This window comes from Delphinapterus leucas, chromosome 4, assembly GCF_059928025.1.
Source record: "Delphinapterus leucas isolate spDelLeu-1000000601 "Yukka" chromosome 4, BTC_Dleu_Yukka2, whole genome shotgun sequence".
NCBI lineage: Eukaryota > Metazoa > Chordata > Mammalia > Artiodactyla > Monodontidae > Delphinapterus > Delphinapterus leucas.
In genome coordinates this window covers 73148710-73174953 of record NC_143132.1, presented here as the reverse complement: position 1 = coordinate 73174953, position 26244 = coordinate 73148710, and the positions used below count along the sequence as shown (strand labels likewise).

General features: G+C 43.8%; 1 protein-coding gene across 10 annotated transcripts in view; it reads right to left on the bottom strand.

The window, feature by feature from the left end:
- APOD (apolipoprotein D) overlaps positions 1–26244 on the bottom strand; it is an 89696-nt gene that overhangs the window by 2025 nt on the left and 61427 nt on the right. For 4 of the 10 annotated variants that reach the window (XM_089910642.1, XM_089910640.1, XM_089910639.1 and 1 more), the window contains 5 exons: positions 26137–26240; positions 12246–12420; positions 8528–8680; positions 4463–4584; positions 1096–1184 (listed from right to left, as the gene is read on the bottom strand). In XM_089910642.1, coding sequence (XP_089766768.1) covers positions 1096–1184; positions 4463–4584; positions 8528–8680; positions 12246–12287 — 406 coding nt within the window. In that variant the 5' untranslated portion in view covers positions 12288–12420; positions 26137–26240. Of the gene's footprint in view, positions 1–1095; positions 1185–4462; positions 4585–8527; positions 8681–12005; positions 12122–12245; positions 12421–15813; positions 15920–26136; positions 26241–26244 lie in introns of those variants that run through there. The other 6 variants (XM_089910644.1, XM_089910643.1, XM_030760880.2 and 3 more) reach the window with 4 other exon arrangements.

Below are 26244 nucleotides of genomic sequence, written 5' to 3'. Positions count from 1 at the left end.
GATTTACTTTCCCCATCTGAATCCAGAAACTTCCTCTGTGAACGTGACCTCCACAGCCAAGGTCCAAGTCAAGTGTGTGGCTGAACCACACTGGCTCCATTTTGTCAGCTCCATCTTAGGCCTGCGGTCCTACCCTCTCCCTTTTTTTGTGAGTCTGAGCTTTAGCTTACTCACAAGGAATACACCCAAGCCAGATTAGTTCCCTATAAACTTCATCCGACATGAAAACTGGACGAATGCCTTTTGCTGACACAGATGGTTAATGGTCACAAGACCCCTGGGGTGAGAGTGCAGGGAGGAAAACCCCTCAGTTCCTGTCAATGTGGACATACTTCTCTTTAGTAGTCATTCTACTTTCAGCTTTGGCTCCTTTAAGTGTCCCTGTGCCCCTTTTGGCGGAATGCAGTGCAGCTGTGAATGCCTCTGAGGGTCGTCCACCTGATTCTACCCACAATAGTTCTTTATGGAGTTGTCTGCTTTGTTTCCAGTCTCAAAGTTCCTTTTCAGTTCAGAGGATATCATTCAGTAACTCCACTTCGAAACACCAAGGAAAACTCACTGCGCAGCTTGTTAAACTTAAGGGGAAGGTGGACCCAAATGAAACTCCAACAATTTGGCTAGAAAATGGCAGACAGAGCCAGGACTCCAACTTACCTTCACTCTTATCATCTCTTACCTCCAAGATTTCTCACATGTTAGTTGTTCTGCTAATAACTACTAATTTTTCAGTTATTAGTTTCCTCTGGGAAACAAGACTGGCTTGGGTCTCCTATGGCTCATGCCCAGTGGCCTCCAATCTGTGCTTCCTCTATTGACACACTTACTGTAGTTTTATAGTAAATCACCTGGGTGCTCGTCAGTATCCACACTGACATGTAAGCTTCTCAGGGACGAGGGCCAGCTCTGTCTTGCTCATCTTTGCATCTCCAGGGTCTAGCCCAGCGCATGGCAGGTAGGAGGTGCTCAACGAATAATTATGCATTGAATCAATATGGGTGACACTCAGATGTGATGGGAGTGCTCGGACCCAGGGCTCTAGTCTTCCGTTTGCATATCTCCTGTCCCTGACACCTCCTGCGGGAAGTGTATACTTACACCAGAAAAACTTAACTGCCAACTTGGCGGGCTCCGTGATGTTCTCCTGGGTGGCTTCACCTTCAATTTGATTCACAGTTCCATCAGCTCTGCAATGAGTTAAAAACAAAACCCAAAAAACCTGAACTCATGAAAAGCCCCAAATCAAGGAAAAGCAAGATTTGTGACACCAACAATCATGGTGGCCAACACTGCAATTTCTGGGTAGGAGGTTCTTGAAAACAGGTTGGGTCCTAATTCCATTCCCTCCCCTTTGCTTTCTTGCTGTCTCTGAGACAGAGCAGAGGAAGACAGCTTTCGGGTGATAAGAATCAACAATTGCAATGCCCCAGGACTGGATAATATGTGAGGCCCTGGTATTTCAACACTTTTTTGGAGTGTATGTAGTAGCCTGCAAGGCCATTTGCTGCTCCTGGGCTCCAAACCAAGAGGGAGGAAAAGGGAAGGGAAAAACAAGCAAATAAAACAACCCAACACAGGACAAATATTCGCTTCTTTAAAAATGAGAAAGGAAAAAATAAGGACTGACTGGATTACTGAAAATCATGTAAAACGTGGAATCTGGAGATCTGCCAAGTTTCCCCCTCTTTGGGCCTCAGTGATATCATGTGGCATCATTTGTCCCATAAAGGGGCTCATATGCCTGGGTTCATAGCTCTGAGACCCCATCCAGTTCAGCAAGCTTCTGATCGAGCGTGGGAGATTCTGACGTAGGCCAGGTCAAAGCAGGCAGTGAGGAAACATTTACCTCACTTCAGGGATTCTACCAGGCATCCAGATCTCAGAGACGTTAGATGTGAAGAAATGTGCATCTTACAATTAATGCCACCTTACAATTGTTAGTGTCATTTCTTTCTTAGTGGTATATAAAATGGTGGTGTCTTAAAAGCGATGGTCTTTTTGCTTGGATGGATGAAATACTTTCACTCTTTTGAAGGGAGCTGGCCCCATTTCTGGATAACTTCCAATGACCCCCTGGATCTAAGGGAAAGACCTAGGGATTGAGGCTATGAAGGAGGGTGCTCTTCCTAGCAGGCCAACAGAGGAGTTTCCTGTTCATCAGTTCTCAGAGGGGCAGACAAACTAAAATTGGAGCAATGGCATGTGTTAGAAAGTCAGTAGGCTATGGTTAGTGGGGATGGATATCCTAGAAACCAGACGATAAGCAGCAGGTAAGGGGGTTGGGGGTGGGAAATGTTCTCTGATGCTCCTGGATTGCATAGTCTGTTTATCACTGAGTAGGGCTGGAGACCGGGCCCCGCTCTCACCTGGGAGTCAACCTGTAAGACGGAAGACGGTCCATTTCTATCTGCATGCGGTCGCTTAGCAACAAACCAGTCTCTTCCCAACAGACTTTCCCCCTTTTCACCATCATTTATGTTTTGCTCCAGGACAGTTTTCAAAATACCAGTCTCTGATCATAAACTCACAATTTGTTCATAGGAAAAATGCATTTGTATTTTCAAGGGTAGCAGCATATTAGCAATAATAGGTAATATTAAATGATTACCACATGCTAAACACTGTTCTAAGTGCTTTACATGTGTTACCCCATTTAATGTTCACACAGCCTTATGGACGGACGTACTATGATTACTGTCAATTTACAGAGGAGGAAACTGAGGCCTAGAAAATGACCATAACTAACCTAAGATCACATCATTGGTAAGTGGTAGAACCAGGATTTGAAACTGGGCACCTAACCCCTTCAGCTCCCAGCCCTGAGCCAGCTGCTTTGGCCCCAGCATTCTGACACTGGCTAAGGGTATTTTGCTCAGGCTCCCTGCCATGCCCCCTGCTTGTTCTGCAGAATCTATATCATTTTCCTGACTAACGAACCTTTCTCCATATGCCTTTGCTCTTAAGTAGAAGTGACCCTAGAGGCAGAGTGACCTAATACTCTGGGTACAGTTAAAGAGGATTCCTGGCCAACTCAGAAGGAGAGCTGGGGGCATCTGATGGGTTTTGGGATCTGTGTCATTGACTCTTGACCTTAGAATGGGACAAAATATTTCAAATAAAGTCATTGTTACTTTGGGACCTATAAAATTCCTGTGAGACCTTCTGGGGGTCTGCATCTCAATTCCTGTAGCCCTTACTGGGCTCTGAAATGAGTGGGATTTTTCTTTAGAGTTGCTCAAGATTCTCACTTTATTTCTTTGGTTTATGCGGGGTCAGAGAGTCAGCCCACTGTACTGTGGCTCACAGGAAGCTTAATGGGTAATAGGATGGCCACGCAAAGCCTCTCTGAGCCCAAGTAACTTCCAGGCTGGGTGGTAGTTGTTTTCTTGCAGTTGAACACAGTTCTCAGACAACTTAGGAAACAGGAATGGCAACCATCCATGCCCTGCCTCTTTCATATATCTTCTGGTCTCTTCCCCATTTCACTTCTCCCTGGTGTTGAATCTCAACTTCATCACTTATAAGCTGTGTGACCCTTGGGCAAATTACTTTACCTCTCTGTACCTCATTTTCCTCATCCATAAAAAGAGGGTTAATAATAGTACCAACCTCAGGTTGCTACGGGGATTAAATGAATATCTATGCTCATTTACATGTACATACATAAATAGATGTATATGTACACACATGTATATATACATACACATACAGAACAGTGCCTTGCACACAGGAAATGCTTAATTAATATTAGTTACCATTGTTTATTGTTACTCTTATCTTTGTTGATGGCAGGTAGGTAGGAGTTCTTCCTAGGTTTCTTTTTAAGTTTATATTTGCTTTCTAAAGTATGAATTTTGGGAGCAAATATCAGTCTGTTAGAAGTAATAGAAAAATATCTTTCTGGAGGTTCTCCTGTTCACACAACCTAGAGTGTGACTATGTATGTATCTGATTCTTGCTTAATAAGAAAAGGAGTTTTCTAAGAGTTAAAGCTGTCTGGAGATGGGATAAATTGTCATGGAAGATGTTGAGCTCCCAGTTTCTGGAAGGATTCAAGCTATGCTGGATGCCCTCAATCAGCAGACGATATAGAAAGTGCTTCTCTCTTGGTTTGGAGGTCAGACAAGAGGGTCCTTTGCTGTCCTTTGCTACCAGAGGGTCTGTTTTGCAATGAGAGCAGGAACCTTGCAGTTTGTGTTACCATGGAGTCCCTAGGACCTCTCACAGGGTGTGGGACACAATAAGGTGCTCAGCAAGTGGTCATGGAAATGAATGAGTGACTTCTAGTCCCTACCATCCTGCCTGCCAAAAGCTTTCCTCTCAGGACCTGTCCTGAGCAGGCAGCCCAGACCCAGCAATGTCTGCATCCTCCCCACACTAGACGCAAGGACACCAGTCACCCCAGGACAGTCTCTGCAGGGCTCCCTCCCGGACGTGTGTTGCCTTTGAAAGCACAGCCTCTCACCTCAGCTCCTTGTTTATCACTTTGATGTTTCCGTTTTCCATTAGTGAGTAGTTGGCTTGGATGCAACTTCCCTTCTCAAAGCTCACTGGGATCTTCTCAATTTCATACCATCTTCCAAGATACTGCAGAGACAACGACAAGCAGAGCAAACCCTGTGGCTCTCTGGGGACCTGCAAACTCTTCCCCATTGTTGTCTTTCAGAGCAGAGCCCTTTCCTGGGGTAACCAGGCAAAATGGGCTGCATTGTTCCCAGCAGCCACTGAGCAAGATATTGACTCAAATGGTAATAAGTGAATCGGATGTGTGGGCATTGGTTGAATGCCACAGTCCATTCCTAAAGTGCTTTTTATTTAGCTATGCTTTGTGTCCCCTTCAGTCAAAAATCTATCTGAAATTCTAAACTCTGTAAAAGGAAGGGATTGGTTTAGATGATGTAAGGTGCCAGCTCAAATATTTTATGATTCTCCAAGACATCTTTGAATTGTGTGCAAAGTCAGATGTGTTTACTGTAGGGAGTTGGGTCTCCAGAGTTGGTTAAATTCTCCTCATATAACCCCACACAGGGAGTTGGTCACAAAGGCTTTTGGAAGGTGGTCAAGATTTAGAAGACCTGTATTATTCCTCCCCTGGGGGCTTGCTCTCTGTCCATAATTTTGGTGCACAGAGTCATCTTTAAAGGAAGTGAGCAACTGCACAGGTGAGGGTGAGGGGAGAGAGGCACGCTCCTGCTTCCATACATTGCTGGGCATAGAGACTGCTCTAATCTACAGCCTTCATGAGGGCAACTTGGCAATATCTAGCAAAACTAAAACTACATATACTCTGGCCCAACAGTTTCACCTCTGAGAAGGTATCCTCCTGAAATTAAGAAACGATGTATGCATAAGGTTATTCATTGCAGTCCTATTTGTAATAATAAAAGACAGGAAATGGCCTAAGTGAGCATTAGTAGGGGACTGGGTAAATAAATGATGGTACATCCATACAATGGAATGTTATACACCCTCTTTTAAAAGAGCTATATGTAATTATCTCCAAGATACATTTAATGGAAAAAGAGCCAGGTGCAAAATAGTGTATATATTCAACTAACTTTTATGTAAAAATGGGGGAAAAGGTTATTATATCAGTTCTCTATTGCTGCTGTAACAAATTACCACAAATTTAAAACACCACAAATTTATGGTCTCATAGTTTTGTACATCAGAAGTCTGACACGGGTCTCACTGGGTTAAAATCAAAGTGCTGGCAGTGCTACATTCCTTTCCAGAGGCTCTAGCGGAGAATCTGTCTTCTTGCCCTTTCCAGGTTCTAGAGGCCGTTTGCATTCCTTGGTTTTTGAATCCCTTCCTCCATCTTCAGAGGCAGCAAAAGCAGGTCAAATCCCTCTCACACTGCATCTCTTTCACTCTTCTTCCATCATCACATCTCTCTGACCACAGCTGGGTAAGATTCTTTGCTGCTAATGATTAGGTTGGACCCACCTGATAATGCAGGATACTCTTGCCATTACTTTAATCACATCTTCAAAATCCCCTCTTCCATGTAAAGAAACAATTTGCAGATTCTGGGAAATATGGCATGGACATCATTCTTCCTACTGCAGTTATGTATGTGCTTTTTTATATATGTACATATTATCTCCCAAAAGATACACCATAAGCTGTTTTTACTGGTTGCTACTGGGGAGGAAAACTGAGGCTGGGATATAGGGGTGGAAAGGATGTATGTCCTTTTGCATCTTTAGAATTTTGAACCATGTGAATATATTTACCTAGTCAAAATATTGATTGAAATTATTTTAGAAATTTAAAAATGTATTACTCAACAAAACAAAATCAAGGAGATGCAGTCACCTTCAAAAAAGTCAGAATTTGAAATGAGAGCATACTGCAAATAGGTAGCAGTATTGCTTCGGTCACCTGGCTCTCTGCTAAAATATCTACCCACATTTAGGGCATAAATTTTCCACTCATTTGTTAAAGGACATCTTTCAATTAAAGTCACTGAACTTAACAGGCATTTAAAGCACTAAAGAATAAGTTTAAAGGTCAGCTGGTTTCATAGGCATTCTCAGAAAATCTCCATTATATACAATGCATTTAAAATAGTTCTATTATTGTTAAGGTGACTTTAATGCTCCATAATTAAAAACGAGGACACACGATTTTCCAGAAAGGAAGAAACTCAGAGGTGGAAGATTGCTTTTCATGTCATGTTCCCTCATGATCTCATAATATTTTTGTGAAGGTCTTTTTGTCTTTGGGGGTCTCCGTTTCTCTATCTCTATGAGGAGAATGCAATGTTTAAAGATAATTATGAAAAGGAAGAAGTAAAACTATCTCCATTTCCAGATGACAGGGTTTTATATATAGAAAATCCTAAGGAATACACACACACACACAATTATTAGAACTAACAAATGAATTCAGCAAGGTTAAAGATACAAGAATTAATATATAGAAATAAAATGTATCTCTACACTTACAATGACCAATCTGCAAATTAATTTAAGAAAATTCCATTTATAGTAGCATCAAAAGAATCAAATTCTTATGAAAAAATGTAACCAAAGAAGCATAAAACATACTCTGAAAACTACAAAATATTGTTGAAATAAATTAAAGGAGACCTAAGTAAATGGAAAGACATCCTATGTTCATGGATAGGAAGACTTAAAATTGTTAAGATGGCAATACTCTCCAAATGGACCAACAGATTTAATACAGTCTCTATCAAAATTCCAACCTGCTTCTTTGCAGAAATTGACAAAATGAGCCTAAAATTTATATGGAAATACAAAGGGCCCAGAATAGCCAGAAGAACAAAGTTGAAGAACTCATATATTCTGACGTCAAAACTTACTACAAAGCTACAGTAATCAAGACTATACAGTGCTGGTATAAGGATAGATATATAGATCAATAGAATAGAATTGAGGGTCCAAAAATCAACTCTTACACACATGGTCAATTGATTTTCAACAAGGGTGTCAAGACTATTCAATGGTGAAGAATAGTCTTCTCAACAAACCGTCCTGGAACAACTGGATATCCTCATGCCAAAGAAAGAAGTTTGACTCCTATATCACATGATATACAAAATTTAACTTAAAATGAATCAAAGACTTAAATGTAAGAACTACAACTGTAAATCACTTAGAAGAAAATATAGGAGTAAATCTTTATAACCTTAGACTAGGCAATTTTTTTTAGATAGGCCACCAAAAGCACAAGCAACAAAAGAAAAAATAGATAAATTGGACATCATTAATATTAAAAAGTTTTGTGCTCAAAAGACACATCAATAAGGTGAAAAGACGATCCTTACCATAAATGGGGAGTTGATTCTATCAATATCTTTTTAGTGCAGGTAACAAGAAAGCCCCTTGGGGGAGTGCTGTCCTCTCCTGGGCTCTGTTTGCGTAAGCTGTGGGGGTCCTGCACTCCTGGCTAGTTTCGAATCCTACTCTGCATTTACTGGCTGTGTGAACTGAGTGGGTTGCAAGCTAAGCTCTCTGACGTTCAGCTTCTTCAGCTGTAGAGTGAGGATAATACTTCTGCAGCAGCTCCTTTCAGCCCACCGCTGGGCTCACCTCCATCACAGCGGGCTTCCCATACACACTGCCAGCTTCCCACCTGGAGCCCCTGGGTCTCCTCCTCTGCCACAGGCTTGGCCAATGCCATGGGAGCTCCCACTGCCCACCTACATCCGTCCATGGGACAACCTGAGGCACATTCTACATATTTCCTCAGAGGATCCCCAGCAGGATTGAACCCCATTGTTCACAGAGTAACCTGCTCATGAACTCACGCTTTACTGCTTTCCTGCCTTCTCTGTCTGTTTCCCCACATGCCCACTCAGGCTTTCTGGGATCATCTTCTAAAACATCTCTGCTCCCCAGTTCTTGTCTCAGGGTCTGCTTTGGGGGAGCTCCCAGTAAGATAAGTACCTACCCCAAGGCTTGCTGTGGCCATTAAAGCAGAAAAATAAAACCGAACCTGGTAGGATGCTTATGCAAACAGGAGACAGCAAAGCAAGCGGGAGGTTAGCCTTTTACCGCACCTTATTCACGTCAAAGTTCTCCTGCACTGGAGGATTTGGGCATTTCCCGAGATGGAAAGCTTGTCCCTCAGCTGCTCCTAAGAGTCCAGCCAGGGCAGGAAGCAGCAGCAGCAGAGCTGGGACCATCTTGGAGCTGGGTGGCTGGAGGTGGACCTGGAGTGGGGAGAACAAAGCAGCTGGAGGCACTCGGAGTCTCCTGAGGGGACAGAGTCCCCAGAGGAAAATTTCTGGGCTGGCCGGTCACTCTGTGCGCAGCCTCCCACTCAGCCCATCTGAGCCCCTCATCCCTCAGGGCCACCTCAGTCATCAGTGTCACTGTGAGGCCCTCCACCCCTGTGAGCCTCTCTAGAAGCTTTTGTGCCACCATTAGAACACATTCTGCCTGGTATTAGAGTTTGTTGGATTTATTTTGCCAGTTCCCCCTGACCCTACACACCTAATTATGCATTTTTCAAGGACGGGCATCGTTTTTAATTCTCCCTGGACTCACCCACAGAACCTCACAGTGCCAGGTGCAGTAGGTACTCATTGTATGAACAGAAACAATGTGTGTGTGTTGGGGATGGGTAGGCAAAGGGGTAGAGTGAAGCCATCAAGTGAACCATGAGAGAAAAAACCAAAAACAAACCACTCACTACATTTAGTGCCCTGTGAGATTCATCAAAGAAATGCCTCCCTGACTCCACTTCCCCACCCTGCCCCCATCTGCTTGGCTGTTTACCAACACAAGAGTAGACCTGGGAACTTTTTTTTTTTTTTTTTGGTGGTACGCGGGCCTCTCACTGCTGTGGCCTCTCCCGTTGCGGAGCACAGGCTCCAGACGCGCAGGCCCAGCCACTCCGCAGCATGTGGGATCTTCCCGGATCGGGGCACGAACCTGTGTCCCCTGCATCGGCAGGCGGACTCTCAACCACTGCGCCACCAGGGAAGCCCTAGGCCTGGGAACTCTAACAGGGAGCAGCGTGCTGGGGACTACAGGGTCACCCTGACTGGATTTGAATTCTGGCTCTGCACATACTAAGTATAATTGTGTCCAATGGATGCTTTAGTTTCCTTGGCTATTAAGTGGGAATAATAATCATACCAACCTCATGAAGTTTCATGAGAATTAAATGAGAAAATATAAGGAGAGCATTTAGAGCAGTGTCTGACAGAGAAAATGCTCAATAAATGCTAGTTATTATTATGAAAAGCAGAAGCAAAATATTGTTTCCTGAATTTCTTTTTCTTTCTTCCTCCCTCCCTCCCTCCCTCCCTTCCTCCCTTCCTTCCTTCCTTCCTTCCTTTGACATGCTGTTGAAGGTATTTTTCATAGATGCTGTACATTTAACCAGAGAAGGACCAGTAGCTGACTTGTAATTGTGCAAAAAGCATTTGAGCCCAGCACCCTTGGGCGTGGAAGCTTCTTTGAGGAGGGGCAGTGGGCAGGGGTGAGGGCTGCAGCGCTGTTCACAGGGTAGGAGCCTGGGCTGCTCCCTGCTTCTTCACTGGCTTGCTCTCAGTCTGTTCTCCTCCTTGCGACTCCTTGCCTGTAGCTGCACGGGAGCTATTTCCAGTGCTTTGCTTTGCCTTTCTGTCTGTGATGAAGAGGACTGAATCAATGCAAGCAAGATGTTCTCGGATTTGAATATTTAAAAGGATGTGTCATAACAGGAATAATTATAACCACTTTCTTATGAATCTCTAAACCTCCAAATAACCTTTAATAATCAATAGCTTTTCTTCTGGAAGTTCTGTTGCCCATTTTTCAAAAGAACAGTTACCTAATGAGTAAAAGCTGATGCGAGGTTGGGGGGAGGAAGGGTGGTCCCTGAGTCCCTGCCTTGAGCACGTCTGCTGTGGGGCCCTTTCCTTAGTCTCTGAGGCTCCACTTCCCGTCAGCCCCTACCACCAGGTAAACAACACTTGTCTTTTAACCTTTTGGGGGATGATGGGTGCCAAAATCCAGCCTAAATCCACAAAAATTTGCATTTCTTTCCAAGAGGTTCTTAGAACTACTGAAGTTCTGCTTTGGGCCCCTAGTAGGCTCCAAGCTCAGTGCCTTGCCCAGGAATTCTAAGCCCAGAGGATGGCCACACATTCTACACATTCTACAGGCACCCCCTCCCCCAAACAGGACAGGACCTTAGAGGTCATTTATCCAACCCCACCCCTCAGGTGTACAGATGGGAAAGTTGAGGCCCAGAAGGGGCAGAGCGCTGGGACTCAGGCCCCATCTCCACTTCTCCATTCTGTCCCACCCCTGAGCCATGCTTCCTTCTGTGCTCACCTTCGGTGGCTTCAATAAACACCTACCTCTGTACCTGATAAATCTCATTTCACCACGTGACAGTCCCACCAAAAGTCAGTTTGCCGTCTTACTCTGACAAATATCTTGTTACAGAATGTTCTATTGTGGGCTGAAACATGTTCTTTAGCTCTGTAGGAGGATTTCAGAGCAAAACTAATTCCCCTTGCCTGCTACCCTTCCAAAGATGCCTCTTTATTGCAGTACTTTTATTCCTATGATGAAAACTTTTTGTGAGAGGAAGAGTTGATAACATCCATCATTTTTTTGCAGTACCCCTTGCATTCTTCTTCACCCAGTGCTTATTGAGCACCTACTGAGGGTAAATCACATTATTAACATATATCTATGAACTTGGGTATGCATGACTTATTTTTGCATTGTCTCCTAATACTAATGGGAAGACTGTCCTAACGAGGAGAGTTTAAATACTTAAAAAAAAAAGATATAATTTAAATATTATTTTAACTAAATATTAAATAATTAAAAAATAATTCTACTAAGGTTATGGTGCATCCACACGGGGCCAGAATTGACTCTGTGGGCCACTGCTCACACTCACTGAGCTTCTCCAGGGAGGAGCCCTGGCTTCAGTATTTTATATGTGCATTGAATCTTCACAACACCCTAACTGGAAGTGTCCTGTGCTGACAAGTCTCTGTGTACTCAGTGAGGTTACTTCCTGACAAGCGGTGAAGCCAGAACTTAGGTCAGGTTTCCCAAGAGTCTACACGCCTGCGTGTTAGCCTGGACCTGGTGCCTGGTCTCAAGGAGCTGCAGAATATTAAGGACTAGGCTTTTAGATTTCACGTGACCAAAAAAAAAAATACATTTCCACAAGTAAATGGGTCTTAAAAACCATTTCGCTATCGAATCTAACAAGAAAACATATCTTCTGAAGAAAATATTTTTGTATTTTCTATTACTTTAATTTAATAATAATTAATTCTATTAATATTAAATGCATTTTCTATTCACATAGTGCATTCCAATTCACTTTTCGGTCAATTTTACTGTAATGCACAGTGGATAACAACCCCCTGAGAATTCATCTATCACAGTATTGGTGTATGGAACAATTCCTCATTGTCTCATATAGTATAGAGGGGGGTGCGTAGTGCCAGCAGAAGACTTTGAGGTGAGTCAGCACTGCGTTGGCACCCCAGTTCCGGCATTTGTTGGTGGTCTTACCTTAGGCCTGTTGCTTAGGATATCTGAACTTCAGTTTCCTCATCTGAAAAATGGCACTAACAATATCTTCTTCGTAAGGTTGTTTATGGAAAAATGAGACCAAGTCTACAAAGCAACTGGCCAAAGGCCCTCAGTTGTGTTAGTTACAATTTTTAGCTGAAAAGGGGCAATGAAAACTCAAGACTGTCTCTATTTTAAGCATTATTTATCATAAATGAAAATTAATACCACAGTACATACCTTTTTTATCAAGATGAAAGCAGTTTCCACATGCAAAATCATCCAATTCAAGATGCCTTCTCTTGGTGACTGGCTTCTCCCAAGCTATTTTATAAGCTTCTCAGGTCATTGATGTTTAATTTTAATGCATGCCACACCCCCTCCAGTTCAGGAAGGCTGGCCTAAAAGCTTCGCTCTGTATGAAACACAAAGATGGGATGTTATGTTCATCTCCCTCCCCCAGTTTCCTTCACAGCTGCTCCCTGAAGAAGAAACAACGAGATATTGTTTGTGTGTGTGTGTGTGAGAGAGAGAGAAAGACAAAGTGCATTTCATTCAAAACATCTTTTTTGCTGTGTGGATTTTCTAATTTAACTTTCTCAGTCAGAATGCACTTTTAAGTTCCAGTAAGATGAGTTGCAACATGTGTTCAAACATCTGTTATTTATTTTTCATTTTTGTGTAAATGAAAAAGCAACATTCACATTTCCTGAAAATGGAGCCTGAATTCCACCCATGTGGTCCCTGGCCTGGAACATGACGCAGGCAACAGAGAGAAGGTTAGCAAACAGAGTTGGCTTTCTGTGTGATCCTGGGCAAGCCACCCACTTCTCTGAGCTTCAATCTCCCCACTGTGAAGCATAGACTGTCATTTCTGTCCTCGCCAGAGTTGGGTGTGTAGGGGCTAAAAGCTGAGAACACCAAAGGTGTCTTCTGCAGCTCCTCTCTCTTGAGTCTTGGATGACTCTCCCAGCTAACATATTCTAGGCAGCCCGTTCTGCTTGGGGTGGGAGTGGGGACGGGGAGCAGATTTAAGCCCAGGGGCACTTTTGGTTGGGCCTCGTCTGTCTCTGTGGAATGAACAGCTTTGGAAAGACCCTTAGGCGTTGGATTCTGTGCCTTTGTGATAGGCAGAAGGTTTTTAAATTTTATTTTATTGAAGTATAGTTGATTTACAACGTAGTGTTAATTTCTGCTGTACAGCAAATTGGCTCAGTTATAAAAATATATATTCTTTTTCATATTCTTTTCCATTATGCTTTATCATAGATATTGACTATAGTTTCCCCTGCTATACAGTAGGACCTTTTTTTTTTTTTTTTTCAGTACGCGGGCCTCTCACTGTTGTGGCCTCTCCCGTTGCGGAGCACAGGCTCCAGACGCGCAGGCTCAGCGGCCATGGCTCACGGGCCCAGCTGCTCCACGGCACGTGGGATCCTCCCGGACCGGGGCACGAACCCGCGTCCCCTGCATCGGCAGGCGGACTCTCAACCACTGCGCCACCAGGGAAGCCCCGGACTTTTTTGTTTATCCATCCTGTATATAATAGTTTGCATCTGTTAATCCTGAACTCCCAATCCTTCCCTCCCCCCACCTCCCCTCCTCCTTGGCAGCCACAAGTCTGTTCTCTATGTCTGTGAGTCTATTTCTGTTTTGTAGATAAATTGGTATTTTAGATTCCACATATAAGTGATATCATATGGTATTTGTCTTTCTCTTTCTGACTTACTTCACTTAGTATGATAATCTCTGGGTCCATCCATGTTGCTGCAAATGGCAGTATTTCATTCTTTGTTATGGCTGAGTAATATTCCATTGTATGTATATATATATATATATATATATATATATATATATACACCACACTGGCAGAAGGTGACACATAGATAAGACACTACTTTTGTACCAGACTTATATTCCTAAATAAAATTCATGGTCAAATTTGTAAGCAATAGAGAGAAAATTACAGCACTAGACCTTTAAACCTTATAACAACAGCAACAAGAGTGAAACCTTAACATACCAAACTTTGAGAGCTCTTTCTTTGGGATGTTCTTTACCTTTTCAGGAAAAGAAGGAATTCCGCTTCCTGTTCAGGGCACTGACTCTGACTGTACTCCTGCGTGGCTCCCTCCTTCGTCCAGGTCTCTGATCTAATGTCCTTCCTTTAAGGGCCTTCCTGACCTTTCAAAAATAGCACTCCTGTCACTATCATTTTACTTGGTTCATTATATCCTTACTATATCTTTACCTCAAATTATATCCTTTATTTATGTTTTTTCTTGCTTATGGTGTTTTCCCCACTGGGATCTAAGCTCCACAAGTACAGAGAATTTGTCTCATTTTCTTACTGCTGTACCCCTAGTGGCTAGAACACATCATAAGTGCTCAGTAACTACTTATAAACTGAATGGAAGGGACCTATCTATTCAAAGAATTTACTGAGTATTCTAAGATATGCACAAGGACTAGAGGTAATATTCAAGAGACTTCTATTTGAATTGTTTTCTGGGGAAAGTACTGGCCTGTAACTATTACAATAAATTGTTGCACAGTTTTCCACAAAGCAATATTGCTAAATTTCCAAATGTGTACGTTAAGATTGATATATTCATATATTTGAATCCTCAGCATGAAATCAAGAACTGTGGAGCTGAAGGTACTAGTCTAGGAGTCATAGTGTGAGAAAAATCACATTATCTTTCTGGGTCTCAGTTTATTTTTTTCTGCAGGTGTTAGCAAACGATATAATTTAGGGAAATCCTCTTTTTATATGTTTCTGGAATGTAGAGACAAGCACAAGTTCTTAAGCATTATAAAACCAATCAGAACTGTGTTCTAAACAGTCTTTATGTTTAAATTCCAAAAGAGTGCAATTTGTTGTAAACAATTAAAATAGTACCAAAATGTAGGCCTCAGAAAGTGTGTCTCATAATCCCATACCTCAGAGATTGTTAACATTTGCACTTATTCTTCTCCACAGTCCTAGACAGATCCCAACACAATAACAATAGTAGCAACAATATCCAGTGTACTGAAGCTTTCTTGTCTTTATGTAATAATGTATCTCTTGAGATCAATTCACATAAATCTACTTCATTCTTTCACCTGCTGTAAAACCGTGTTTTTACATGACAGCACATTTCTTCAAGGGGATGGCCTGTGGTTTTATAGGGAAGTAGTTCCTTAGTTGGGTGATCTTTCATCATGTAGGTAATTGCCTCAGTGGTTTCACCATAAGACCCTCAGGGAAGATGAAATTGTTTTTGTGGACTTTTTGTAGCAAGAAATAGAGAACTATCCCATCTTCAAAAAAAAAAAAGTTTCCCAGATGGAAATTTCTCTGTTTATTAATATGTGGTTCTTTCAACTACCAGAGTCATCCTGTATGCCTTTCTAAAGTGATTTTTCTTTTGTCAAGTAAAATGAAGGGGAAACACAACTGTACTTTTCATGTGAAAACCCAGACTATGAGTTTTCAATAGCAGGTATTCACTCTTTAAGACTCAGTTCAAAAGTTCCACTCTCTGGTTGTCTCCCTGAATTCTTGCCCACTCCATGCAGTGTTCATCACTCTCTATTTTGTGTTTCCACAGCACGTGTTACTTTGGTCTCAGGCCCATCACACCGTGTCAAGCATCACCACTAGGGCCACCATCTCCTCCTGGAGACTGTCAGATCCTTCAGAGTAGGTTTGTCTTTTTGTCCCTGGTAAATTGCCTAATGCCTGGTAGGTAATAAGTGTTTACTAAATGTCACTGGATGATTGAGTGTTTAATTCTCATTATTTTGGGGGATGACCACATACTTCATGATTTATTCAGATGCCCTCTTTCCTCTCCTTCCTGCTCCTTTGTGGCCGTTTAGTTTATCACTAGGATCTGGAACCAGCTGAGTTGAAGGATGCCAAGCATCTGCTGAACAGCAAGAAAGCAATCAAACTGGTGAAAACTACAACTTGACATGGCATGGGGGAGGAACACGGAACTGGAAGGCAGGAGGCCTGGGTTCTTGTCCTAGCTCCGTTACTAACTCATTTATCCATTCATTCACTCTTTCGACAACAGATATCAAGCACTGCCATGTTCAGGCACTGTCCTAAGTCCTGCAGATGTAATGGTGAAGAAGAAAGACAAGGTCCTAGCCCTTGCGGGACTTACCAACCAGAACAGAGTCAGACGCACAGAGAGGAAAACATATATGAGAGAACAGGGTGATGTGATAGGGAGTGACTGGGTGGGCTACTTCAGTTTTGTGGTCAGGAAGGGCCTCTCTGAGTACTGACATTTCAGTGAGATGTTAATGATGGAAAGGAAACAGTCATTCAAGGATCAGGGGGAAGAGCATTCCAGGAAGAACAGCCAGTGCAAAGGTCCTAGGGTGGGAATAGATTTCAGGTTTTCAAGGGACAGAAAGACCAGTGTGGCTGGAGTGGAGAGATAAGGAGGAAAGTGATTCAAAGTGAGTTTGGAGAGGTAGGCAGAAGCCATGTTACATCTTGCCTTGAGGAATTTAGGTTTTATTTCAAGTACAATGGGAAGCCATGTGCTTGTACATTCTACAAGAATGTGACAAGATTATTCAGGCTTCCCTGTCAAGTGTGGATTGTAGAATGGTTCCAGATGGATCAGCTGGGAAGCTATTGCAGTCATTCAGGTAATGGTGGCTTGGACCACAGTGACTGTGATGAAAATGGAGAGAAGTAGATGAATTTGGAATATGCTTTGGAGATAAAGTGGACAAGATTTGCTGATATATTGAATATAGATAATGAAGAAAAAAGGGAATCAAGACTGACTCCTATATTTATAGGTTGAACAACTGGGTGAATGCTCACGCTAATGACTAAAACTAGGAAGCCTGAGGAAGGAGCAAGTTTGGGAGGAAAACTCAAATTCTTTCATGGATAAATTATATCTGAGTTGCCTGTTAGACACCCATGTGGAAATGTGAAGATGGCAGTTGGATAGTCAAGATTTGGGGAAAAGTCAGGGCTGGAGGCAGAGATTTTGGAATCATAAGCACATAGACCAGCGGTCTCCAACCTTTTTGGCACCAGGGACTGGTTTCCTGGAAGACAAGTTTTCCATGGACGGGAGGTTGGGGGGATGGTTCAGGCAGTAATACGAGTGATGGGGAGTGATGGGGAGCGGTGGGGAGCAGTGGGGAGCAATGGGGAGCGAGGGGGAGCGGCAGATGAAGCTTTGCTCACTCACCCACTGCTCACCTCCTGCTGTGCGGCCCGGTTCCTAACAGGCTGCAGACTAGTAACGGTCTGAGACCCGGGGGTTGGGGATCCCAGACATAGATGGTCTTCAAAGTCATGGGACTCGATAGGGTTACGAAGGGAGAGCACACAGTAATGGGAGAAAAGGATGCTCAGGACAGATCCCTACTATGCTCTTAGAGAGACTGACTAGAGGAGGAGCCAGTAAAGGAGACATAAGTAAAAGAGGACAGTGGGCTATCACAGAGCCAAGGGAAGAAAATGTTTTAAGAAGGGGGAAATAATCAACTTTTACTGAAAGTTCAAAGAAGATAACGAAGAAGCGGCCCCTGGATTTAGCAAATGGAGGTCACTGGTGACCTTGACAATAGTAGTCTCTGAGGATAATGGGAATAGAAGTCCAATTTGAGTGTGTTGAGGAAGGGAATTGGAAACAGCAACTCAGTTTTGAAGTTGAAGGAAAATAGAGAAATGAGTTTAGTAGCTGACGGGAGACATGGAGGTTGAGGAAGATGCTCAGGGCATGCACATGGGGCTGATCCAGTAAAGGAGGAATATTGACTCTGTAGGAGAGGTGGGTGGAGACTGCAAGAGCAATCCTGAGCAGGAGAGAGGGAGTGGGATCTAGAGCACAGGTGGAGAGGCTGGCTTTTGAGAGGAGCAAGGGTTCTGGGCCCATAGAAACAGGAGGGGATGCAGAGGGGAGGCAACCAGATTCAGGGAGGTATGTAGATCTGGTGGTAAGAAGATGTGGGGTTTTCTCTTTGTGTGACTGTGGTCAAGTCACTTATCTTGCTGAGATCTGTTGGAGAAACTCAACAATTCTGCTCTGATCATGGTAAATGGGTTTCCTTGAACACAGTCACTCTGCTAATGACACCTGCCTTAACACCTGCTTCATTTATTAAGGGACAGAGTGGGGAAGGGGCAGGGTTCAACCTAGGACTAATTGTAATCATAGCTCCTGACTATTTAACACTGCAACACTAGGTCCTGTATAGGTGTTTTCCATATATTAGCTCTAATTGTTACATACCCTGCAAGGCAGGCATTAGTACTAGTCCCATTAGAGGGATGAAAAAACTGAGGTGGGAAGATGTGGTCATGCAACTTTTCTAAAGTGATGAAGTGAGAATTTAAATCCTAACGTGTAACTCCAAACCCATACTTTTAACCATTATGTTCTATTGGCCCAGCAATAGAAAGGGGTGAAAGGGTTCACCGAGAGATTGGCCAGGGGTTTAATACCTTCCAACCTTCTCAGCAGAGAAAGATGATACCAACTGCTTACTAATTCCTGAGAAATGTTGAGGCAAGCAGGAGGGCTGAGTTTTCTGCATCAGGCTCAGAAACTAGTGTCCCAGACTCCTTGACAAAGGCCACCTGAAAGCAAAGGAATTGAACCCGTCCATCTAGTCCATCATTCACCACTGTCATCCAACAAATTCCAGGAGCTGGGACATCTGCTACCAGTTACCTCAGTCAACTTATTGTGACTTTAAGCTTTTCCAGATGTTTGCTGGGAAACAATCTTTGTCCAGTTTTGTAATCCAATATAGACTGAGGCCAGTTCTTATGAAGATATACGGGGCTGGCAGGGCCACCTCCAAGCCTTCCAATGGGACCAAAATTCAGGATTTTTTTTTTTAATTCAGGATTTTTTAATCCAGAAGCAGTAAGAGCTCTGTTTTGATTTTTTTAATTTTCTAAGATAATAAATAGATTGGTGGACAGAGCTCGGGTTTGGGAACAGGGCGATGGGGTTCTTGCCTCGGCTCTCTTACCTCTTAGCTGGGTGACTTTGGAGAGTTTCCTGAGCTTTCAGTCCAGGGTTTGACTATCAGGTGTTTGTAATATGGAATCCATGGGTCTCCATGGGAGGTTGATAGAATCCCATTTCAATAAAATTGAATGCTTTTGCGATCCTGTTTTGTTTTACGCATTTATGGACATTTTTGCTGAGTTGTCAGTGGGTCCATGGCACAAAAAGGGTAGGAACCTGAGAGAGGATGTCTGGGGTCCCTGCTTGATTCGACATAATTTCCATGAACATACCTTCTGGGAGAGAAATTTCTTTAATGAAGTCCAACTGAGTGTGCAGGAGTGAAGGGCAGTTTCCCAATGCTGGTGAGAGAGGTCAATAAATAGGAGGTGATGGAGCATCACATTTGGGCTGGGGCCCAGGTGACAGAGGGAGAGAGCCAGACTCCAGGCTCTCACATGCTGTCTTCATCTGGGTAGAGGGGCTGAACCATCACACACTTAGATGTGTATTTGGGGCGCACCCCCGAGAGGCAGGAGCAGCCTGCAGACTTAGAGTCTCAGGTGCCATGTGCTGCCTCGAGTGAGAAGATAAGAGGGAGGGAGAGGGTGGCAGCAGGAGAACCATGACCTGGCCCATCCTTCTACCTCTGTGTTACTTTCGCTCCTGTAACACAGTTTCCGATAATAAAGTGATGGTAGAATAAATAGAGAGTTTTCACTGACTGAGGAGCCAGCTCTCGGGTACTAGACACTTGTTATGCTGGGTATTATCTCCTTTAAGCCAAGAGCAACCATGAAAGGTAGATATAATTATATCCATTTCGTGGAGCAGAGAGCCTGCTCACAGGTTAGTACTTGCCCAACATGGTGCAGCCAGTGGCTGAACTGGGATTCATAACCACTTCTGAATTCATCTTCTCGTGAATGGGAGCTATTGGCCAGCCTCTTGGTCCAAGGTAGTCCCTCTTACAATGGGACATGCCCCAATTTTAAGAACAGGATTTCTATGTCTCCATCTAAGTCTTTAAGAAAATAACCATTTGATTTATTGATTTATTATGTACTTTGTCAAAAGTGGTATTGTACTATATCTAGAGTTTTGTGTTTGGCCTTGGAGCCTCCTTTTAAGTTTTCTGAAATACAAGTAGGTCCTCATTGCAGCGATGAAGAGAGTATTATTGGATTTGAGAGCCACAGCATACTCCATTAAGAATGGCAAGTGGTTTTCCATGGGCTACATCTCCTGGAGGGAGCAAGTGGGTGTGGGGGAGAGGAGGTGACTGAGAACCACAGATTTCATTGGTTCCTGGATTTGGGTGGAGGCTGTATAGTAGATCTGTTACTGACTCGAGAATACATCAATGCATCCCTTGGTCTTGCATGCTTTGCATGGGGTCTAAGAGCCTCTATTTTAGAATTATTGATGGAGTGAACTATTACAGTATTCTTTTGTGCTTTTTTTCCCAAATGTCTTGTATTAATGACTCTTCCTTAGCCCAGTGGTCCTTAACTCTGGTCACATATACCTGGGGTGCTTTTAATAAGACTGATTCCTGGGCCCTATCTCCAAAGATTCTGACTCAATAGATCTGTGTGAGGGCCTAGGCATCAGTAACTGTTAAAAGCTCTGCCAACATAGAAAACACACTTATGTTACCAAAGGGGAAAGCAGGGGAGGAATAAATTAGGAGTTTGAGATTACCAGATACAAACTACCATATATAAAATAGATAAACAACAAGGTCCTGCTGTGTAGCACAGGGAACTCTATTCGATATCCTGTAATAAACCATAATAGAAAAGAATATGAAAAAGAATATATATATCTATATCTGAATCACTTTGCTGTACACCACAAACTAACACAACATTGTAAATCAACTATACTTCAATAAAAAATAAAAAAAAGAAAAGAAAAGCTCTGCCAATGATTTCAATGTGCAGGGAGGTGAGAACTACCGAGTCATTGTCTTGCTTGCCTTTGGCCGTCCTGCTTGCTGCTCCCTTACCTGGAAGGCCTCCCTGCCCTCTTCACCTGGTCAACCCTTGCTGGTCCTCCAGGAACACTGAAACACTGGTTGGGCTCTGTGGCCTCCTCTGTGCTCCCAGGACTGTTTGCAAAATCTCTAACACATCCCCCAGTGTTCTAGTGTGTGGTTTGTCTCTCTTCCCTACAGGGCTGTATGTGGGAAGGGATGTGGCCTTATTTCTTTGAAGCTCCAGCTTCCAGCACGGTGCCTGGCACAAAGTAGGAGCTTGGTAAATGTTTGTTGAATAAGTGAGGGCATGAAAATATTTGGAGGGAAAGAATCAGAAATGTGGCCAGACATGTCTGGTCCTTTTCCGTTCTCTGGGGGCCCTGAAGACACATCAGGAGAGCTTAGGATGTGTGTGTTTGGAGAGGCCTGAGGCTGCATGTGAATCTGACGTTCAGAAATACACGTATTCGGTTTTTAAAAAGGTCCCCCACACCTCATCATAATATATACCACAACAAATATTGAAGTCTCAGGGGTTCAGCTCCAGCTACCCCTGTGTAGCCATCACTCAGCCCATAGCGTCTGCTCGGCTTATGAGTCAAGCTGCCTCTTTGTCCTTTACAGAGATGTTGGTTCTATCTCAGAGGAACAAAGAAAACATTCTGACTGTGAGAGAATGGCTTTCAGGGTCTTCCTGACGGAGCCCTGGAGAGAAGACACTTTTATTTCTATCTGTTCAGTGGGGATCAGCAGAGGCTCGGGTGTGTCCATGGCCTTCAGTCATGACATTCACATGAAGACACGGCTGGCAGAGCCTCCTTGGGGTGGGCACTCTGAGGTTTTCAGGTGGGATAGTCTGATCTTTAATGAAAATAGAGAGGGATGAGGAGGAGGAGAAAGCTCTTTCTATTAAGAACCTACCCAGGGCTTCCCGGGTGGTGCAGCGGTTGAGAGTCCGCCTGCCAATGCAGGGGACACGGGTTCATGCCCCGGTCCGGGAAGATCCCACATGCCATGGAGCGGCTAGGCCTGTGAGCCATGGCTGCTGAGCCTGCGCGTCCGGAGCCTGTGCTCCGCAACGGGAGAGGCCACAACAGTGAGAGGCCTGTGAACCGCAAAAAACAAACAAAGAAAAAACCTACCCAGTGGCACTGAAATACTATTCCAGAGACTCTGTGTTAATTCGTCCACTCCTTACAGTAACCCCATGAAGTAGATATTGTCTCTATATTATTTTTACCTTTGAGTCACTTTTCTTCAATACCTACATACTCTGTCTCGAAATATTCTCCATCCAGCCTCCTAAATTTCTATTTCATCCCTTCTCTGTTTCCCCAGTGGCAATACCTTACCTCAGGCCGCCATCTAATTTGACGTGAGAAGGTTCAAGTGTCACTAAGCTCATACCATATGTCACAACCATAGTGGGAGCTGCATTTGGACTTGGGTCTTGGAGTAAAGGGACCTCCTCTGTTGAGTCAATGATTCTGAGACTTACCGAGATTCCCTTGAGGTTTCTGACTAATCCCCTTAGACTTCCTTCTGTCTCCCCCACCCCAGGCTTAAATCTTTGACCTGTTCTCATAAATCAATAATTTATTAATTTAACAAATGTTTACGGAGCACTTCGTAAGGACTAGTCATTTTGCTAGGCACCAGGAAGATGAGATGTACAAAGGTCAAATCCCTGTCCTTATGGACTTTGCTATTCTGGCTTCTTTCCCCTCTGAGTAGTTGCTCTGGTCACTTGTTTCTCAGCTTCCCTCACCTGGATCAGTGACCTTTGTAGCAGAAGCTGAACATGGCCATTAACCAGAAAAACTCCTGAAGACTCAGGATCTCTGCACCCTGCCATGAGGGACCCTGGGCAGCTCCGCTCTGCCTGTCCAGGGGCTTCAAATTGTCTCTTACATTCCCCTCCCACAGCCATATCCACTCGAGAGATGGGCAAAGCTTAGGGACTCTTAGTATCTCAGGGCTCAGCTTGCAGGTACCACTCTGGGTATCTTGGGACCACAGGGGACCCTAGTCTCCAGGGAAAGAAGCCTGTTGACCTGTCAGCCAGAAATCCTTTTATCTTTGGTGTCATGAACTCTCAAGTAAACATGTCTTATATACATTTTGCCCTAAATGATCCAATGTCTGCTTTCCTAGCACATTCTATGTCTTTGGACTGGGATGCTTTGATGTAGTTAGAATAACAAAAATTTAGGAAAACAAACTCAACTTTTAAAAGAAGAATATGTGAACGAAAGAGTTGGTTCATCAAATATGCTTCAAATAGGGAGATTTCAATCATGACCAGAAGGCCCGTGATTTTCTTAAAAGGGTCAAGGAAGGGCTCTCTTAAAGAAAGTCTGCTGGGTCTGAAGGAAGGTCCCACCTCACAACTCTAAGGGATGAACACACACACTTTGCCTTTTTTCTCTACATTTGGCCTGAGATGATCTTCAGGTTGTCATAACTATTCCAGGTTGAGAATTTCACTTCATTGAGATTCACCCTAACTCACTCAAAAGAACCCAACAGATGGTCTAAAGATTTAGGCATCAACCTAATTCACCCCCTCCCCTTTTCTCCCACTAGCCAGGGCCCAGAGCTGTGGAATTTTCCAGAAGCTGGTGCTTCCAGTTTAGGGGAAGTGACTGGATTTCCCAGGACCTTCCCACTTCAGGAGGGTTATTTGAAAAGATATCCATGGCCTGCTTAGGGAATAATTACAAGTTGTAGTGTGGGGATGTGCTTGGGCAGGGATGGCTTCAACTGAGGCCCTGAGGGACTGAGTTTGAAACAGGGGAGAAGGAAAAATTTAAAAAAACAACAACCAAAAAACAAAAAACCAAACAATGGTACAAAGGAAGCACTGTTCCCATGAACAGATGGGGTGGCGGGGTCAGCTGAGCCCAGGTCGCTGTACCAGGCCTCCCATAGCATCTGTGCTGGGCTGGGAGGAAGCACATATCTGGTCCAGGGACAGAGTGGGCCAAGGAAATGGCCCAGGGGATAAATGGCTACATTAGGAAGTCCTGCAGAGCAGAGGGATACCCTTAGGACTTTAGACTGGAAAACTGGATAAGTGGAGGGGAATTTCTAGCTCTACTATAGGAGTCCGGCAGTGTAGACTGCCAAATAGAATAATGCAAGTGGCATAGTGAACATTCTGCCTTGAAATATACAGCTTAACTGCTGCCTGTTCAGATTAGCCAGATAACGGCCAGATCTTCAAGTCCCACAGGGATCTGTGGACACAGGCACAGGAGGCTGCCTTTAGACTTGCAGCTGCTTCTAACATATGTGATACACGCAGACATGTAGTTATTCTGTATGCTCTTTAAGGCCTCTTCCTTTCCTGAGCATCTAAAATTTTAGAGACCTACAGCTAAACATGTTAGGGATGAGTCATGCTGTGAATGGTCACTGGGTGGACAGCAGAGGGAAGGAAGGATTCATGTGACCAACCTTGTCCTCCATGATACTAGACCCTACTCAGATCCCTGAGAGTGTCAGGGATGAGGGAGTTTGTAGTCTCCTCTCAATGATGTTGTAGCCAACTAAGGTTTATCCTATTTTGTCTTATTTCAATTTTGGTATCTTGACAGGCCATTATTATTTACAGGCAAGAATCAGTGAGAATCTCCATAACAGCTCAGTTAAAGAATCCTCTTCATGTTAGGGCTTCTGGAAAGAGCACAGGTCTGTGAATCAAGACAGACGGGTTCTAGGCCCAGCTTTGTCATCAATCTGTGGCTGACTTTGGCAAGGAACTTCCTCTGCCCAGATCAAAGTTCATCCTTTCTTGCCACTAACATTCTATGACTGTGATTTGGTACCTAGTATAGGAAGAAGACAAGACCCCAGGCAGGTCAGGGGAGTCAGAAAGGGAAGTTGGGAGAAGGTTGTATTAGCTTAGGAACCATTAAAATCCTTGGATCCCTACATAACTCTGCTTGCATCTTTAAGTCCACTGGCTTACCTCCCAAACTGTCAGCTCTGATCAGGGCCTGTGGGCTTCCGCAGAAGCACCAAGACTCACTGGGTCCCCATTTCTTTTATGCACCCACCATGGGGGTAGAGAGTCAGAGAGATAGGCTGTGAGGTGAGAAAGGAGGCCATGTGGAGAGTGCAGCTGGGGAAGATGCTTCCATTTTGAAACCATTTGCTGCAGGCCCTCCAGCCTCAGCACCAGGAGAGGACTATAGTCATGGATGCATAGCTTATGCTGTTGTCTTAGATGAAACTGTTTATATGAAACAGGAAATGCAAACACAGGTTCTGTTTTTCTGCACTGCATTTCTCTGATGGGGATAATAATAGTTGTGCAACCTGGAGTGTGGTTATTAAACCCATCCTATGGTCACAAAGAAGCTGTGAGAAAGCCAACAGGCACAGACTCCCCAAGGCAGGATTTGGAGGTTTTGCAAATTTCAAACTATTTTCCTGATGAACTGTAGTAACCCACCAAGAGACAGAAGAGATGGAGTCGAACTCCAAGTACATTTTGTCCTCACAGAGTTTGTTTTAACACCAGAAGAATTTCTTCTGTGTGTTTTTCTCATGGTCTTACCCCTATGAACTTGTTTAGCACTCAGTCTAGTGGACACTTGGCGAGTATGAACGTCTCCAGCACAAATTAAGTGGCTGAGAATGGGAAAATTCCAGGATTCCATGGGTTAGTCTATTTGCAGGACCCAAATGGTCTGGTTGGTTCTTCCACCAAATTGAAGAACTGATTATTTGAGGAGGGTTTATCATAGATATATTAATTATATATCTATGTGATTGTGTGTGGCCAAGAGCTGAGGTCCCTGGACTCCGGGAGAAAGGCAGACTCTTTATGATAAGTCTCTAGTGGTCAGATCAGAACCAGCCTTGCGAAGTTAGTGAGAGCCCTGAGCTGATCTGGAGAGTGTAGAACGAAGTGCCTGGCTGATTTTGGACAAGCGTTCTTTGTGGGAAAAGAGGTCACTCTCTCATCTAGTGCAAACCAAACTTGGGACACAGAGACGTACATACAGCGTTCCTGCAATTCTCCCCGTCCAAGAGGACTGCTCCTTTCCCTTCCACATGCTTCTCAGGCAGCCAGTTTCCCTTTGCTGACTCTCCCTCTGTCTCCATCCTTCACACCCTTCCCAAGACTGCCCTTGATGCTCATTTCACCCACTTTTGCCTGGATACAAATGATGGGAGATGGCAGTGAGCTTGTCCTCAGTCCAAGCCTTTACTCCTCAGGAGGGCCCTGGGCCTTGCTTGGCTGAAGCACCGAACCTGG